We start from the raw sequence: 17,842 nt of genomic DNA, 5'->3' as shown, positions 1-17,842 counted from the left end.
TACAATTGGTAAACATGAACGGCAGAGGGTAGATTGGGAAATGGTTAATTACTGGTATTAGTAACTGATTATGCCTGACTATTTTGATCATTTTCTGTCTATTAAATATTTATGTTGTAGCACATTTATAGGCCATTATTATGTGTATTTCAATGAAAATATCTACAAAAAAAATTAAACAAAGTAGTTACTAGTAAAATTTGGAGATGGCTATCTACAGATATTAAGAACTGGCAATGCCTGACTTTGATGATAATTTTTAAGTAATTAAAACATAATTAAAGTAGAAAATTTTTAACCAGGAACATGTCCATTTGACAATCTAAAGTTGCCTCCCTAAAATTTGCGAATCAATTAAATTAACAATTTTATTGGCTAGTCGAAAATAGATATAAAATGTTACAAAATTGTTCCATTATTGGACTGGATCATTTTAAAAATATGTTTTAAATAGCCATTCTCTTTTTAGTTGACACCTTTGCAGGGGATTGAATGACGGCAGGGAAAAACACCGGCATACTCCTTCACAGAGATCTCCAAGTAGAGCGGTTCCGTATGATCGTTGGTGAGGACTCGTAAGTCCTGATCGCATAGTCGCATATACTGCCTGCTCGATGGCATAAATTCCAGGCAATCGTGTGACTTGCGGAGTTCCCTCACCTTCATGATCGAACTCCTGGTGATGTCCAGTCGCCGGTTGATTATGGTCATCACCACATGAACGGGTTGCGCCAGATCCATGCTGGCCATCCACAGGGCGACGGTATCCTTGTCATCTTCATCCAGTCCCTCGAATCGCACCTTTTTGCCCTTCCAGCTGCTCAAACGATTTCTGCAGATCATCACGAAGAGCGGCAGATGTCCGGAGTAGCGGACAAAGGCTTCTGGCAAATGGATATTCTGGGTGGGCATAAATCTCTGCACAGGCAGAGTGCAAGGCTCACGCCGAATGCCACCGTAGACAAGCACCGACATACAGGTGTTCTTGCCCAGCTGAAATGCTTGTGGTCTGAAGATAATCAGCACTCGATCGCTCTCGAAAACCTCACGCAGTTCGACACCGGGTTCGTTCAAATGCTGGCTCACAAAGTGACTCAAGAGAGTGGCATTCATCACGGCCGGACAGTGGTGGTGATTCAAAGGACATCCGTACTTCACCGAATTCGTCAGCACCGGCTTGAAGATCCCCCTCTGATCCCTAAAGTGCCGGAAATATTCCTGATCCGAGGTGAATTGCAGCAAACGCAATTGAACCATTCTCAACTCGATGTCCTGCACTCTTTCCGCGTGGCTGAGTCTATCGAACTCGGTCACAAAGTACTGGGTCCGCTCGCCGGTCTCCTCAGATTCCTTGAAAAGAGGCAGACTAGCACAGCCAACATCCAATCGATCTATGGGCTGAAACTTTAGCTTATCGCCCTGACTGTAAAGTCCACCCATTCGATGCTTTTCGGCCTTTTGGCCATTGCCAAAGCCAGTTTTTTTCCAGACTTCCGCAAATGTATCGGTGGAATGTAATGGAACTAGACCATCTGAACTACGCGACTTCTTCAGGCACAATTTTTTAGGCTCACCTTTGGGCAGGGTCTTCGAGTGTTCATCGAATTCCTCTAGAGAAGAACTCTTAGAACTTTTGTTGAAGTCCTCACTGCCACTGCTATGACATTCTTTCAAACGTCTGGGTGATAATATTGTCTGCAACGTTTTTAATTTTGTTTTGGAATCGTTTAATTTGGGAGCTTCATTAGTTCTGCTATCATTTTGGGGATTCGATCGGTAAAGCTTACTTTCTCGCCTGCCAGGAATCCAACGTGGAGTTAAAGACACTTTTGATAGATTTCTTTTGTTAATTGTGACTTGCTTCTTAGAACCTTCGTTTTGCTCAAGGCATCTGCGAGTTTTCATAGAACCGCAGGGCTCCATTTCACAAGCTCTTCTGCAGTCAACGTATTTTCCATTTTCCGGATTTGTACATTTCTTTTTAGCATTTTGATTGGAATGTCTTACTTTTTCCAACATTTTGCTTGGACTTTGAGCAGGAAATTTAACACACCTTCGTGTTGGTATAGAATTTCGAATTTGAGATTGTTCAGGTACTGTTTTAGAGTCTTGGGTTGTCGTTTGAACAATTGGATTTTGGCTTTGATTTTTTTCTGGTACATGAAAGGAGCCAAGAACAGATTTAAAATATGATAAATTTTGGGAGAAATTTTTCTTGGGGAATCTGTTTGCCAAACTTTGACTCTGGTTTGTATGCGAATACTGATCTAGCTCAATTTCTGAACAATTTATCGAGGGGTTTTGATCATCAAGTAAATATTCTGGGTCACTTCTTTTATGTTCAAATGGTAAATTTGAAATGTGCGGTTCAAAGATAGTGCTTGGAGGATTTTTCGTTTCGGTTGAAGGAGACTCTCTAGAAAAAGCTCTATTGAATAGAACTTCTTGAGGTTCACATTCCTGAAGTTTATTCTGTGAACTTATTGATGAGTCGTCAGATCGAAAGCCGCCGAGAGTTCTAGCCTTCGATTCTTCCCTTCGCTGGCATTCCATGGAGAAAAGTTCCAAGGGAGTGAGGGGAATGTCCAACGCTCGAAATGAAGACTGCGCCAGAATAAATCGACAAAGCCAATGCAAGGTTCAGAGTTTTCCTCCGAAGACTCTGAGATTTCCTCTTTGGCCTGCGTATCTTGAAGGATCTCTCCACCCACCTCCCGTTTTTCCTCAACTTGGTCAACTGGAGGCGGAGATGGAGTCGAAGGTGGAGGGCAAAGTTGAGCCTGGATTTGGTCCGCCAACTTCAAGTAACCATGGGCCAGGTTACCCAGCATTACATTCACTAAATAAATTATCCAAAATATACAAATGTTACCCTATTAGATAGATAAAACATACTCTGCGTTGACTTCTTGGGACATTCCATTGACCCGTCGCCCTCATCCTCCATCTCGGCATTCGGATTCTTCTCCAATTGATCTTGACTTATCTGGCCATAACTCCTTCCATTCGCAATCCGCTGTGTTGTCTGAGTAGCTGCCTGTAGCTCTGAATAGCAAAACTTCTTTCCCATTGCTTTTCAAATAATTTATTGACGAAACATGAAATTTGAACGGATTTTCACATAGAGTTAGAAAACTGAATTGCTTGATATTTGAAGCGTCAACCGAAACCCATATGATTCAGAACTCTGTTTTAAGGTTTTAAGACATTTTGAATTCTCAATAATATCAAAACTGTTTAAATATGTTCTCATTAATAGTTTTGCTTATTCTTTTTATAAACAATTTTTAAAATAGTTGCAAATTTTTAAGAAAATCTATTTGATTAAAAATGTTATTTACACAAAATGAACTTATAAGCAAAATAATATATAAGCAGCTGCTTTTTTTTTGTTTGAGTTAGCATTGACTTTAATTTATGGTTAAAGTGTTATTTTTGTTTAAAACCAGATACATTTTAAAAAATCTCCTCAAAGTGTGAACTTAAAAAACGATCATTGCCAAGATCATTTCCCAAACTGATAACTTTTTGAAATGACATTTTACGCGATTTCCTAAAAATGTTTTAAAACATATTTGTAAAAAACTGTCTTTGATAATATTCCCTCGTAAAATAAGAACTTTTAGAGGTGACCTTTCGATTCCATGATTTCGTATTAATCGCCACATAATTGGGCCGGTAAAATTACTAGTTATAAATCTGATGCATTAGGCAAACCTAATCTAAGTAAGCCCCCAGTTCCAAGAACGTAGCCCATATTGCTCTGGAAAGCCAGAACCGATTAGCCTGTAGCTTGATTAACATTTTCGGCTACTTCCAATGATTGGCATTTCTCAATGAATCACTCATCCGGCGTCGGTTTTCGTTCCTCAAGACCTACGAATGCGTCGACGTTGCCGAGCCGTATAACTTTTACGGCAGTTGAGGGTCTCGAGAGGGCTTTTTGACTTATCGACTTATCAACAAACAAGGGAACAGGTGTTCCAAAAAAGAGCCGATCGCGATTTTATTGTACCGGCCAGCTGAGCCAGCTGAGCCAGCTGCCCCACGATAAGCGCAATATACATGCTCAGGTGTCGGAACAGGTGCGGTTCCAACTAACATTTTTCCGTAGATAATATTGTTTAAGAAATGTTTGCAGTAAGGATTATGGTGCACCTTTTCTTTCGCACTTAAATTGAAAATATTTTGTAATATTAAAGCATAAATAATGAAGAAGCAATCAATCAATAAATTTTAAAGACGGTCTTTTCTGATTTAATAATTAAATAGTCAACTTCAATTTATCAATTATCAATTAAATGGGAAATTCCCAACTATATGTGTAATTACTATAAAACTCCATTGCAAAAATAAAATATGAAATAACAAATTTGGGATCATATTTAAATAAATATTTTCTTGCTAACTTTTTATGCTATAATAAAAACAGATTGTAAATTATCTTAAACTTATTTCATTTTAACAGCAGCCGGCTTATATCAATCGTATTTAGTGAAAAAATATAGCAACCACCAATAACAATGTTTGTACAGCTGCTTAGTGTGACTAAGAAAACACAAAACAATTTGTGTTAAACAAGCAAAAGACTCTTATCTTTTCTATGGCCCACAATAACTATAGATCTGTTCCGGAAAATAAGATAATGTCTACTAACATCTGAATAATATCTATCATCTATTTGCAGTAAACTTATAAAATATATACACATAATAGATAGACATACGATTTTCAAAGGCAAAAACTAGTTAATTTCCAGGCAAGTTCGTTTCTGACAATCCAATTATGCAAAGAACCATGCTCAAAATCCATCTATCTCCGGAATTGACCCTTAATATCTAATCGTTTGTCGATCGCCAGTCGCTAGGTGATCGCCCACGTTAATCCCCGTGAAGATAAGACCACTTGGCTGTCCATTAAGCCTGCTCCAACGCGAAATCCAAACGAATTCAGAAGCTTATCGCGGCGTGATAAAGCCCGGTGAAATAAAAACGGAGAAAGAAAACCCAAAAGAGGCGAAATCTAATCGTTGGTGGAGCACTCCAGCCGATTTCCGATATAGCCAGCCAACCATCAAATGTGTAAATGGTCAGTGGATTTTGTAAAGTTTGCTTCAGTTAGTGGCGTGCTGCCGGCGCGAATTGTTTTCACTCCCTCTGCGATTCCGAGCTATTTGTTTATATACCCATTTATTTTTTTTTTTTTGATTGGTGTGAATGATGAAAGTGCTTGCGTCGTTGATCTTGCTGTGGCTTTCGGCCGGAAGAGGAGGAGTTCGGTCGCAGGACGAGGAGCTGGGCTGCATTTGGTATGGCCAGAGTCACTTGATCGGTGCCCATTGGCAGAATCTGGCGGATACGGGACCAGCGCGACCGTTAAACAATCCAACCGCGGAGGCCTTGTTCGCCAAGAGATGTCCGCTGTTGTACAAGGAATACAAGGGTGAAAGCGGCGAGGACGAACTGAGCCTGTGCTGCGATGCGGCCCAAATCGAGACCATGGAATCGGGCTTGTCGCAGGCCGATGGCGTTTTCCTCCAGATGTCCCACCTGTACGCGAAACATGGCCCTGACCGTTTGTGCCATGACCTGTGCCAAGAATCACACACTCTTCTTGACCGGCACGAATGCCAAGAATCCGAGTGGCGTTGACTACGTGGAGTATATAGACTATAGGATATCGGATGATACGGTCTCGAAAATTTACGAGAGCTGCGATGGCATTCAGCACACGCAGACCGGTCGCCCGGCCATGGACTTGGGCTGTGGTGCCTACAATGCCAAGACCTGCAACTACCGCAGATGGTACCAGTTCATGGGCGATGTGAACGGTGACTATGTGCCGTTCCAGATCAACTACAAGTGGTCGGACGACAGGGAGGAGGGTTCCGAGGAGATCTATCTGGAGCTGAGTCCCTTGAAGTGCGGCGAGAGTTATGAGGACAGCTATGCGTGTGCCTGCATCGATTGCGAGGAGTCCTGTCCGCTGACCGATGCGCCCACCGGTCCCGATGGACTTTGGAAGATCGGAGGACTGTACGGGGTGACCTTTATCCTGGCCCTCGTAATTGGCATCGTCCTCTCGGGACTCATTTGCTGGGGGGCCAGCGGCAGCAGCTCGGCGCCCAGTGTCTGCATGCCCACCCTGTTCGGGGAGTTCTTTTACCACGGCTTCCGCATCTGGGGCACCTTCTGCGCCAAGCATCCCGTCCTCGTGCTTGCCCTCTGCTCCTGGGCCATCGCTGGTTTGGCCTACGGCATCCGGTTCATGACCATCACCACCGATCCTGTCGAGCTGTGGGCCGGCGCCGATAGCCAGACGAGGATCGAGAAGGACTACTTCGATCAGCACTTTGGGCCCTTCTATCGCAACAATCAGATTTTCATCAAGGCCATCAATCAGACCTATGTAAGTGGTAGCAATATCGGAAGCAAATATCAAACTTTTAACAAAAAATGGACATTGTGAATGCAAAATTTTGAAAGAGATTTTTTGAAAATTAGTGCAAAAACATTTTTTGGCTTAAGTGGGTTTTAAGCTATCGGCTTCAAAAATGCAATTTTGGGGTGATTTTCTGTCAGCAATCAAAACTTTGGAAAGACTGGATGGTCCATAAACTTAACGAAGTAACACATTCAAAATTTTGGAATTTAAAACATATATAATATTGGATTTCATTAAAGTTAAATTTGTGATAGCCTTTCTACAATTCATAAAAGTCTTGAAAAAATTAAACCTTAAATTGGGTAACAAAATGTATGAACTCTGAAATGAATAGTTTAAAATCAGCTTATAAGGGATTTTTTTTAAATGACGATAAAAGTGACTCCGATGAGCAGAGTTTTAAAATAGTATGATCCTTCTACAAGCCTTCGGAAATTAAAAGTGGAGAACATTAAAAACTATACTATAATAGATAAAAATATGTTATGAATTCCTAACAGTTCACACACGAGGCGCAAAGTGGCGTGCTTAATTTTGGTCCTGCCTTCGAGTACAACTTCCTCAAGGAAGTCTTTGAGCTGCAGGAAGCGATCATGAAGCTGGGCATGGAGACGAACGAGGGCCTCGATAAGATCTGCTATGCCCCCGTTTTGATGGCTGGCGAAACAGCCACAGTCGACAGCTGCGTTATCCAGTCGATCTATGGCTATTTCCAACACGATATGGATCGATTCGAGAACTCCTATATCGATAGCAACAACTACACCGTCAACTATCTCAATCAATTGGAGGATTGTCTAAGGTGAGGAAATAGATTAGTTATGTGATTCACTTATAAATGCAGCTGCGGTCAAGATCAAAATAATATACCTTTTTTAAGAGGTGCGGCTCAAAACAAATTTTATAGCTACTTTAACACTTTTGTTTTAAATTTTCTTAAAGGTTATACTATTATTTTATAAACAAACTGAGAATAAAATTAAATACTCCATTTAATAATAATTTAATATTTTAAACATTTGTAATTTTAAAACCAGTTCTGATAAAACAATTTTGCTTGTGAAGTATAGATAATCGAAATTTAATATCAATTTTCTCAACAATTTTTTGATATTTATTTTAAGAGTGAAATTTAAACATTTTTAATTGTCCTAGAGAAAGTGAGCAAAAATCCAATTATTTTTTTTAGTTCTTGTGTTAAGTAATAAGAGAGCTTTATCAAAAAATTTAAAGAAAATCCTGTTGTGGTTTAAAAGTTAGTTTTTAAAGAATTTCATGCTGTCTTAGTACTATTATTTTGACCTCAACTGTATATTTGAAAACGAAATAAGAGAGATGTTTCCTTTAAAAACCGTATTAAAGCCTTTTATGTTTTTCCCCCATTTTTTCAGAGTGCCCATGCTGGAGGATTGCTTTGGAACATACGGTGGACCCATTGAGCCTGCAATCTCAGTGGGTGGAATGCCCAAGGTCGCGGTGGGTGACGATCCCGACTACATGTTGGCCACCGGCCTTGTGATCACCTTCTTGGGTAAGAATCAAAACGACGTGACCAAATTGGAGCCCAATATGAAGTGGGAGCAGTTGTTTGTGGACTTTTTGCGCGACTACAAGAGCGATCGATTGGACATAGCCTATATGGCGGAGAGATCCATCCAGGATGCGGTGGTGGAGCTGTCCGAGGGCGAAGTGAGCACAGTGGTCATCAGCTATGTGGTGATGTTCGTCTATGTGGCCATCGCCTTGGGTCACATACGCAGTTGTTGCGGCTTTTTGAGGGAATCCCGCATCATGTTGGCCATTGGCGGCATTGTCATTGTCTTGGCCTCGGTGATCTGCAGTCTGGGTTTCTGGGGCTACCTGGATGTGACGACCACCATGCTGGCCATCGAAGTGATTCCGTTTCTGGTGCTGGCCGTCGGAGTGGACAATATCTTTATAATGGTGCACACGTATCAGAGGTTGGACCACTCGAAATTCGAGACCACACACGAGGCAATTGGAGAGGCCATCGGCCAGATTGGTCCTTCGATCCTTCAGACGGCGGGCAGTGAGATGGCCTGCTTTGCCATCGGCTGCATGTCCGATATGCCGGCCGTGAAGACCTTTGCCATGTACGCCGCCATCGCCATTCTGATGGACTTCCTGCTCCAGATCACCGCATTCGTGGCTCTGATGGCCATCGATGAGAAGCGCTATTTGGACGGCAGACTGGACTTGTTGTGCTGTGTGAGGAGTGGTGGCAAGAGGACTACAAATGAAGACGGGGACGGTGTGGACAGACCCAAGGAGGTCGGCATGCTGGAGTCCATGTTCAAGAACTTCTACTCACCCTTCCTGCTGACCAAGTAAGTTGATAACTATAAAAGAAATTTTAAGAGCAACAAATTTAGTTTAAGATCTATATATTTAGCCAAATGTTTTGAGTGAAAAACATAAAATTTTCTTAATTATTATAAGCGTTTGTTTAAACACTTCTGTACTAATTTTGCTGTTGCTCCCAAAAGATACAACAAATTTTTAGAATGGAAGAATATTTTCTAACGGAAGCATTTATATAATGCAGAAGATTAATGATCCTTAGAGTTCAATTATACATTTATATACTATTTTAAATATTACTCACAGAAGGAACAACGTCTTTATTTAAATATTTGTACATAATCCTTATTTTCATAAGGGAAAAGCATTTAAAAGCATACTATTATTTATATTACTCAAAGAAGAAACTATGTTTATATAATGATTTCTTAATTTTTTCGGAGATTTTGAATGAAAAATCATTTTCTAAGCAACTCCTTTTTATACAGTACACTGGTAAAAAAAGAAGTAGTACGTCGAAATGTTTGTAATTAATTTAAATATTGCGGGATTTAGTAATTTTACATATTTTATTTGACTTTTCCTTAACTAATTTTAATATCTAAAAATTTAATTTAAATTTTAACCATACTTAACTTAAATAAAATATATTTTAATCAAATCATATATCACGTTTATTAAAGCATTAAAGTATTATATAAATTTGGAATTCAATAGTCAGGTATTTATTCTTACTATTCCATTTTCGTATGAGTGTAGAGTGATTATTATTAGTGTTTGATTAAACATTTTAATATATCTAATTTCTGTTCCTATCACTCCCATTGCAGACCTGTAAAAGTGACCGTTCTGCTAGTGTTCACCGTGATAACCTGCCTTTCGCTGATGGTGACGCCCTCCATTGAGAAGGGCCTCGATCAGGAGATGTCCATGCCGACGAACTCGCATGTGGTGAAGTACTTCCGCTACATGGTCGACCTGCTGGCGATGGGAGCTCCGGTTTATTGGGTCCTCAAGCCCGGACTCAATTACTCGGAGCCGCTGCAGCAGAACCTCATCTGCGGCGGAGTCGAGTGCAACAATAACTCGCTGTCCGTGCAACTGTACACGCAATCCCGATACCCGGAAATCACGTCAATGGCCCGACCAGCCGCCTCCTGGCTGGACGACTATATCGATTGGTTGGCCATCGTCGATTGCTGCAAGTACAACGTCACCACCGGCGGATTTTGTTCCAGCAGTGAGTACATTAAGTTAAACAGTGAATATTAAATTAAATAATATGGAGGCATATAGATTATACGAAAAAATATTAAAAGACCTCACAGATAAGTTATCTCGAAACATTTTTGCTTTAGTCTGATTATTTAATTGCAAACATTTTGTTAGCACATAAATAACTAGGCACTTTTTCCATTATAACGAGTGCTTATCTAAAATAATCAAATCTTATTTGCGTTCTAACAAAATTTTTTCTTATATTGCCATTATCTTGCTGAATTATATTCGTTTAATTTTAATATACATTATTTATTTAAAAAAAAAACATTTTTAATATATAAGTCTCTTTTGCTTTGTTTTAAGACTCAAAGAGCGAAGATTGCCTGCCCTGTGAACGTGGATTTACAGAAAATGGCCTACGACCTGATGCGGAGACCTTTAACAAGTATATTCCCTACTTCCTGTTCGATCTGCCCGATGCCGAGTGCGCCAAGGCTGGAAGAGCGTCATATGCTGATGTAAGTCACTTTTTTATTAGTAAAAGAAATAAAGTAAAGTATAAAGAAGTGGTAAATGTTTGAGGTGTACAATTTTTAATATTGTAAATTATGCATTTGCCTACACATAATGCATTTTATCATAATGAAACTTAAGATGGTGATGACATTGAGCTATGAAACATAAAATTGGTAATGCCAAATGCTGAAAATCAAGAAAAATGAAGTATTTGCTAACATTGATAAGACATATGGAATTTTATATAACATATTTGCTATTGAATTCAAAATTGTAAAAATTATATTGAAATTACTTTATTTTATGCACAAATATTTTAATCAATGTAGAAAATATAAGATTTATAATAGTACCTATTTGGTTTAAATTCATTTTATTTTAATTATATTAAATGTTTAAATATTAAAATCATTTCCTGAAATAGTCAAATAATATTTAAAATAACCAAGCAATAAAACTAATTGTTATCTTTGATTTACAGGCCGTGATCTACACCATCGACGATGAGGGAATGTCCACTGTACAGGACTCCTATTTCATGCAGTACTCGACCACATCGACCACCTCAGAGGAGTTCTACTCGCAGCTGCGCGAAGTGCGAAGAATTTCGGGGGAGATAAATGCCATGTTCGCGGAGAACGGTGTGGATGCGGAGATTTTCGCCTACTGTGTGTTCTACATTTACTACGAACAGTATTTGACGATCTGGGAGGATGCCATGTTTTCGCTGGGCATGTCGCTTTTGGCCATTTTCCTGGTCACCCTGTTGATAACTGGCCTGGACATCACCTCCACACTGATCGTACTCTTCATGGTCATTTGCATATTGATCAATATGCTGGGAATGATGTGGGCGTGGAGCATTAACCTGAACGCCATATCGCTGGTGAATCTGGTGGTTTGTGTGGGCATCGGTGTGGAGTTTGTGGCGCACATTGTGAGGTCCTTCAAGCGGGCGGAGGGAACAGCCCAGGAGCGGGCTCGTCACTCGCTGAACGTGACTGGGAGCAGTGTCCTCTCGGGCATCACACTCACCAAATTCGCGGGCATCGCCGTCCTGGGCTTCTCCAACTCGCAGATCTTCCAGGTCTTCTACTTCCGCATGTATCTGGGCATTGTCCTGATCGGAGCTGCCCACGGATTGGTCCTGTTGCCGGTACTCCTCAGTCACCTGGGACCGCTGAACAAATTGGGCAGAAGCTCGAGTGGCGAGCCCATTACATCCGCCAACTGATCGGGAATATGAATCGGGAATATCCCCCAAAAAAATATATCTATTAATATACATCTGTAGCCGTTAGAGTGTGCCTGCTGTTGTGTGTGTGAGTGCCTGACTAAACCACTTTTTTTACGGTCTGATTTTTTGTCATTAGCAGCGAGCTTTCAATGCCAAAGTGGTCGAACAATATTGATAAAGACAATAAAATAATTTATCTTAATCTAAATAAACGAGTTTTCAATCACTGTCAGCTTTGGCAACCTTAAAAACATGAAGAGATTTGTATATCAGGGAGCAAAAATAAATCATAATTTAACAATTTTAATTGCGATTTTTCTAAATCTTGTTTCCAAGAGTATACAGAGTTTATTTTGTTTACCAATTTGGCTACTTTTTTGTACTCTATGGGCAATATGCGATTTTCATTTATAATCGTCACAAAAAAAATTATTATTCATTTTCAAAATAATTCATTTCATATCATTAAAATAATTATTCCTTTTCATAACAATAAAATTTTTTTTAATTTTCACAATGAAATTATAATTACTTTTTATAATCATATAATTATTATTCATTTTCATAATACTTTTTTTTTATTTTCATATTGTGACGATTATGAATGGAATTCACAGAAGTCTTTTAATAGTTGAAAACTGAAAACCAAATTTTTTCGGTACCTGTAAAACTTTAAGAACTATTGAAATGAAAGTATACTTTAGGCATGGATTATTTAAGTTTTCTAAAGTAACTCTAAAGAATAGTAGAAGTTGGTAGGCAAATGCCGACTTCATCCAGCCATTAAGGTCGTAAAAATGGAGTTACCCCTTTTTTTGTTTACTTGTCTATTTCAAAATATATTAATAAAGATAATTTCTTTCTTAAGCTGTACAGTTTGCCCAAGATAATTGTCGGTGGGGGGTTGAGCCCTGGACCATTGTTTATCGTCGTCGCACCTTTGCTTTTTATGGCTTAAAGCGACCAACTGCCGCGTGCGGCGTCAAAACAATAAACAAAAAGCGGGCCGCGGTTGTAAGTCGCACAAACCGACGATTTCCAGGGCCCCGGGCTGCTGGGCAACCCCCGTGTTTATCCTGACTCCTTGGTGTCCCGGTCTCTGGTCTCTGGACTCTCGGAAAACACAAAACGTCTTACGCCTTTTGGGCAAAAGTTTAGCTCAGATTTTTTAATGATATTTCCGTTCTCTTTAGGAAACGCCTGAATGCCCTAACCCCATAAATTTATGATTACTGAACATTACTGAGCAGGGCCTTAGCATATTTTTGATGAGTTTTAAAAAGGAACATGGAAATGTTTTGATAGATTAAATTTATTGTTGATTGTTTTTTCCATTTTTTTTTGGAAATATCATAGCCCAAAGTCTAGTCACCTAAAAACATTTGATTTAAAATAATTTTTTAAAAGAATTTTAATTACTTGAAATAAATGTTATGAGAATCTCCCTTACTTGTTTTAATATTTTACAAACCATGAAAACGCTTAAAAAATTCATTGATATTTTTCCCACAAAGAATTGAATAATGTACGGTTTTAAAATGATTTTAGATGTTCATAAGCTAGAAATTAAAGCTAAAAAAAAAAACCGTTTTATGCTGTTTCAGGTGTAAGCCACTCGGGAAAGGAAACTCACCGCTTCGCCAGGACTCGAAGCGGACGAAAGGAGTAAGTTTTCCTGCTGATGGCTTCCATGTTTTTAACTGCCCTCGCCGCCTGCTGGCCAGTCGAGTGCTCTGCGGCTTATGGAAACCAGACACACACAGAGAAAAGCTAGAAGAGAAGCGTTTAACCCTTAAAATGAGTCGAGTGTTTTTAATTAAAATTAATAAAGTTTAGAGTGGTCTTTCCGCATGCACCGTGGTCACTAGACCAACAATTTTGGTTGACGCAAAGCACCCCTCCTTTGCTTTATCCCAATCTTAATCACCTAATGAGAAATGTGTGCGGCATTAAGATTCATGCCTCATCGAGTCGCCGGCACTTTAAACGGCCGACAATTGAAAGGCATAATTATAAATGTATCAACTAATGCATATGGCAAAATCAATTAGCAATTACCAGCACATCCACCCATCCAGATGAAGTGCAAATTGAGTTGTCCATGTGTGTTTGCACTCGTATTTACGCATATTTCCGTGACTGTGCGTGTGCGGGCCAGAATCAGATTCTGAATCTGAAACAGAATCAGAATCAGTATGTTTTTCATCCTCCACTTAATTGCCATTCAAAGTGCTTTAACAATGCCAAGTGCTAATGCCAAAAATGAACCCAATGAGCCAGAACATCTCGGCCAGAAAATAAACACGTGAATGCCGCCGCTCATCGAATGCCCAAATAGTCTTCGAGTATTTTTAGATGCGAAATGCAGAAAATGCGAGTTGAAGTTCGTAAATCGTAATTTTAATTACTATACGAAGTGTTTTGAGTTCTAAATGGTAAATGGCACCCTAAGCAATATTTTTTACAATTAATTCGAACCAATTGCTAATTTTATTAAAAGGCTCCAGATATTATGTGTTATAAGCTGTTAGTTTAAAATGTTAAGCAATTATGTAATTTAGAAGCACAAATTGATAATAAATTCTTTTCACACTTCTTTAAACAATTGTTTATAAATACTTGTTTACATTTTTCAAACAGTTTTAGAATTATAGTTGGAATAAAAAAGATAATAATTATAATTTTTAAGAATAATATAGAAATATAATTTTAATAGTTGAACTAAATTTAAACATTACCGAACAATATTCCTTAGACATATGTTTACTGTAACACACAATTTTAAATGGAGTACTTATTTTTGAAAAGAAATATTTTATTGTATCTGCCCAATATGCTGTATTCCAAAGAACTCTTTATGGGCCATGTTTTCATTCGAAATTTTCAATGGCATCCACTTGCCCGACCCGCAGTCATTTAACACCAGTTATGATCTCTCTCGAGAAGCGTCACTGGAAGAGAACACATAACACATAAACACCATGCTAATGAATAATCCATTAGGAGCATCTTGGCAAACTCGCATAAATCATCCGTGTGGAGCAGCAAAACACACATTTCGCGCAGAAATTGAGGCGAATCAACGAATTAATGTGGCAAGTGTGGCAATAAAAATTTAAATTAATTGATTTCGCGCTGCTCGCGGCATGTGCAAAAGGTCGAAAAATGCAAAAGCGAAACACCGAACACAGAACAGATCCTCTCGAGTGTTTTGCTATTTTCGCACGATTTGTGGCCAATTTAGGCGGCCTGCCATCATGGCCATAGGCCATAAAGGGCCAAAAGACCAAAAGGCAGCGGCCAGGACTCTTAACCAGGTCATAACTCACGTGCCGACGAGCAAGGCATTAAAATAAAATTTGCGCATATTTATTAATCGGTTATTGGATGCGCGGAGAGGGCAGTAAAGGCGTATTTATCTGTACAACTCCGTATCTGCAATCTGGCCATAAAAGCTCCGGCCAAACAAAAACCCGATTTTCAAAAAGGGAAACTCACTTGGCTGCCCTTGGGGATTGCCTTTCATTTTCAATATTTTTTGTGGCATTTTTGAATTATGCGTTTTTTAATTAGTTGGGGAATTTCGGGATTCGTTCGAGAGTGAAACGGAAATTGGAATGAGATAAGAAGGGATTTTTCGTTTAAACGAATATACAGTTTACAAAGTTAAATCAAAAGCTTTTGATTTTGATAAAATATAAATTTAAAAATACCTTTAAAGCTACTGTTTGCAATCACAAAGTTAAATACGGTAAACAAAGTTCAAGCAAAGCCTTTTAATTATGCAAAAGCTTTTTGAGTATTAAATAAGCCCTTAAAAATACCTTTAAGTTTCTCGTTCACAGTGAGAAAGTAAAATATGTTTTTAATTAAAGATGTTACTTAAGCAATGTCTTAAAGCCTTTATATTCTCTTTTCTTTTTTTTTTTTTGCATTTCACTTCTTTGTAACCCTTCATCTCACTTTGCTTAAGGCAATAAATATGTCTTTTACCAGTTTGCATGTCATGCTGCCAGAATATTCATCTTTTGATTTCATAATCCCCAAATTTTTGAACTCAGTGAGGGAAAATATTTCAATTATTTTTCAATTAGCATTTGTATTTGCTTTGAATTATATCCACATGCGTTTTTTTGTGGGAGCTTAATTAATGCAATCAGCCAAAGGGGCAAAGTCAGTTGTTGCATTAGGGTCAAATGACAAGGCCTAAGCCGGACTAAGCCGGAGTTTTTTTGGACGCCACTCCCACTGTGGCCCCCTTCTAAAATTGGTTTTTAATACAAATTAATTACGAAAGAGAAAATTCAATTTTTAGCAGTTCACAATCTGCCAAAACCAAACGCGAAAAAAGTTAATTAAAGCGGAGCGCGCCAGCACTCACATAAACACACGGCCACATTTTCAATGATGGAGATGGAATATTTAATTTATTCATTCGCTGACATAAGCCCGGGTCCGGCTTTGGGACTACGGACTATGGACTATGTACTCTGGACCACGGACTTTGGACTACGAACTACGGACCACGGACCACGGCTAGCCTAGTCCATAGACGAATCAGTAATTTATAAACGTGCTTATAAGCCGCAATCCAATTCGCAATTCCCGTTTTGGCTAAAATTACACTTGCAGCAGGCCAAAAACCCATTTTCAACAGTTTTCCCTCAGTACCGCTCTGCATTTTAGCCATCTCCCTCGTTTTTCACGAGTCTAAAATGTTATCAACACTGAAAAAACTCAAAACTGGCCAGTTGGCCATGGCCATGGCCGTGGAATTGGCCCAGAGTGTGGGATTTTAGAGGGGCTGGGAAACCCCCAGACGAAAAATATATAAGGGGGTTTTCGCCAAACTGAAAGCTAAAACTGCAAACTGAAACTGAAGCCAAGCAAAAACGCGTGAGCGAATGAGTTTGGTTTTTCATTTTTTTTCGCAGCCTATAATGTTTTGTTTTTATTTCCCTCCGAAATTAAATTGAAAATTCATCAAATTTAACCCCAAGCTGACAAAAAAAAATAATTATAATAAGTTACAATTTAAATAAATAAGAAATTAAGTTTTTAGGGATTTAGGTTCTTATAAATTGAAATTCGAATTTAAAAAAAAAAACTAAGAATAAAACAACTAACTAAATTTTAATTAAAATTTTTTTGTATAAATTTGAGTAATCATAAATAATTATTTAAAAGAAATAAACAATTCTTTGCAATACAAAAATACAAGAAAGTTCATGTTGTTTTTAAAGAAATGCTAAGAATACCTTAAGCCAATATATGCGTATCAAAAAGACGGAAAACAAGTTAACATTATTAAATTCAAGTCGCTGCAATTTCAAAAAGTAAGTAATTAATACAATTTCAGCCAACCCGTAAAATGCAAAGAAAAGATATGAAAGGAAATTCCGAAACCGTTGGAAACTTGTGGTAAATGTTTGCCGGGTTTTCTTGTGGCCGGCAATCGAGTGACAGGCCAATAACAGAAATCAAACAAATTACTGCAGATTAAATCCAAGTTGAGATGACACCGTCGCCTCAGTGGGTTAATGTTTTGCGAGTGTGTGTGTTGTGCGGGAGCGATTGTGTGGGTGTGACAGCAATTTCCAACTAAATTATAACAACAACCTCAACAAATGCGCACAATTTTGAGAAATTTCATGCAAAATGCAGGAGCCAGGACGCAGGACATGCCGCAAAAAGCGGCAGCAACAAAGGCATCAGCATCAGCATCAGCAGCTGGTTGCATTAAATGGCGCACGTTTTCCCCCAATCCCCCAAACCCCCCACCCCATTTTCCCAGCCCGCTGCCCACCGAACATAACGAAAATGTCAAACACACATTTGACCAACACATGGAAAAGCCTGCACAGCATGAGCTCAACAGCAGCCCGGAAAATTCCCCCCACCTCCACATCTAAATGCATTGTCGTAGGGGGGGCGAAAGTGGGTGGCGAAAATGGGTGGCGAAAATGAGTGGCGAAAATCGTGGAAGGGGTCGTAGGTGGTGGCTCATAAATGCCATGCAAAATGGCAGCCAAGATGGCAATGCAGCTATCGATTGATTGGCCTTCGATAGATCGCAACACGCAAGATAATAACTTTTAATTA

At 39.0% G+C, this 17,842-nt stretch overlaps 2 protein-coding genes across 2 annotated transcripts; one reads left to right on the top strand and one right to left on the bottom strand.

The window, feature by feature from the left end:
• Nucleotides 1–384: 384 nt before the first annotated feature.
• On the bottom strand, nt 385–3,156 carry LOC128264301 (uncharacterized). The gene is given in 3 exon segments (XM_052999717.1): nt 385–2,591; nt 2,594–2,839; nt 2,896–3,156. Coding segments are annotated over 3 exon segments (2,547 nt in total). The 5' UTR covers nt 3,071–3,156; the 3' UTR covers nt 385–465.
• A 1,876-nt stretch (nt 3,157–5,032) lies between these two features.
• On the top strand, nt 5,033–11,934 carry LOC128264300 (NPC intracellular cholesterol transporter 1 homolog 1b). The gene is given in 7 exon segments (XM_052999716.1): nt 5,033–5,534; nt 5,536–6,408; nt 6,945–7,246; nt 7,836–8,792; nt 9,597–10,006; nt 10,351–10,505; nt 10,985–11,934. Coding segments are annotated over 7 exon segments (3,768 nt in total). The 5' UTR covers nt 5,033–5,216; the 3' UTR covers nt 11,738–11,934.
• Nucleotides 11,935–17,842: the final 5,908 nt, after the last annotated feature.

The sequence above is a fragment of the Drosophila gunungcola genome, unplaced genomic scaffold, assembly GCF_025200985.1.
Source record: "Drosophila gunungcola strain Sukarami unplaced genomic scaffold, Dgunungcola_SK_2 000064F, whole genome shotgun sequence".
In the NCBI taxonomy this organism is placed as follows: domain Eukaryota; kingdom Metazoa; phylum Arthropoda; class Insecta; order Diptera; family Drosophilidae; genus Drosophila; species Drosophila gunungcola.
Note: the sequence above shows the minus strand (reverse complement) of the source record. Positions and strands in the feature narration are given on the sequence as shown.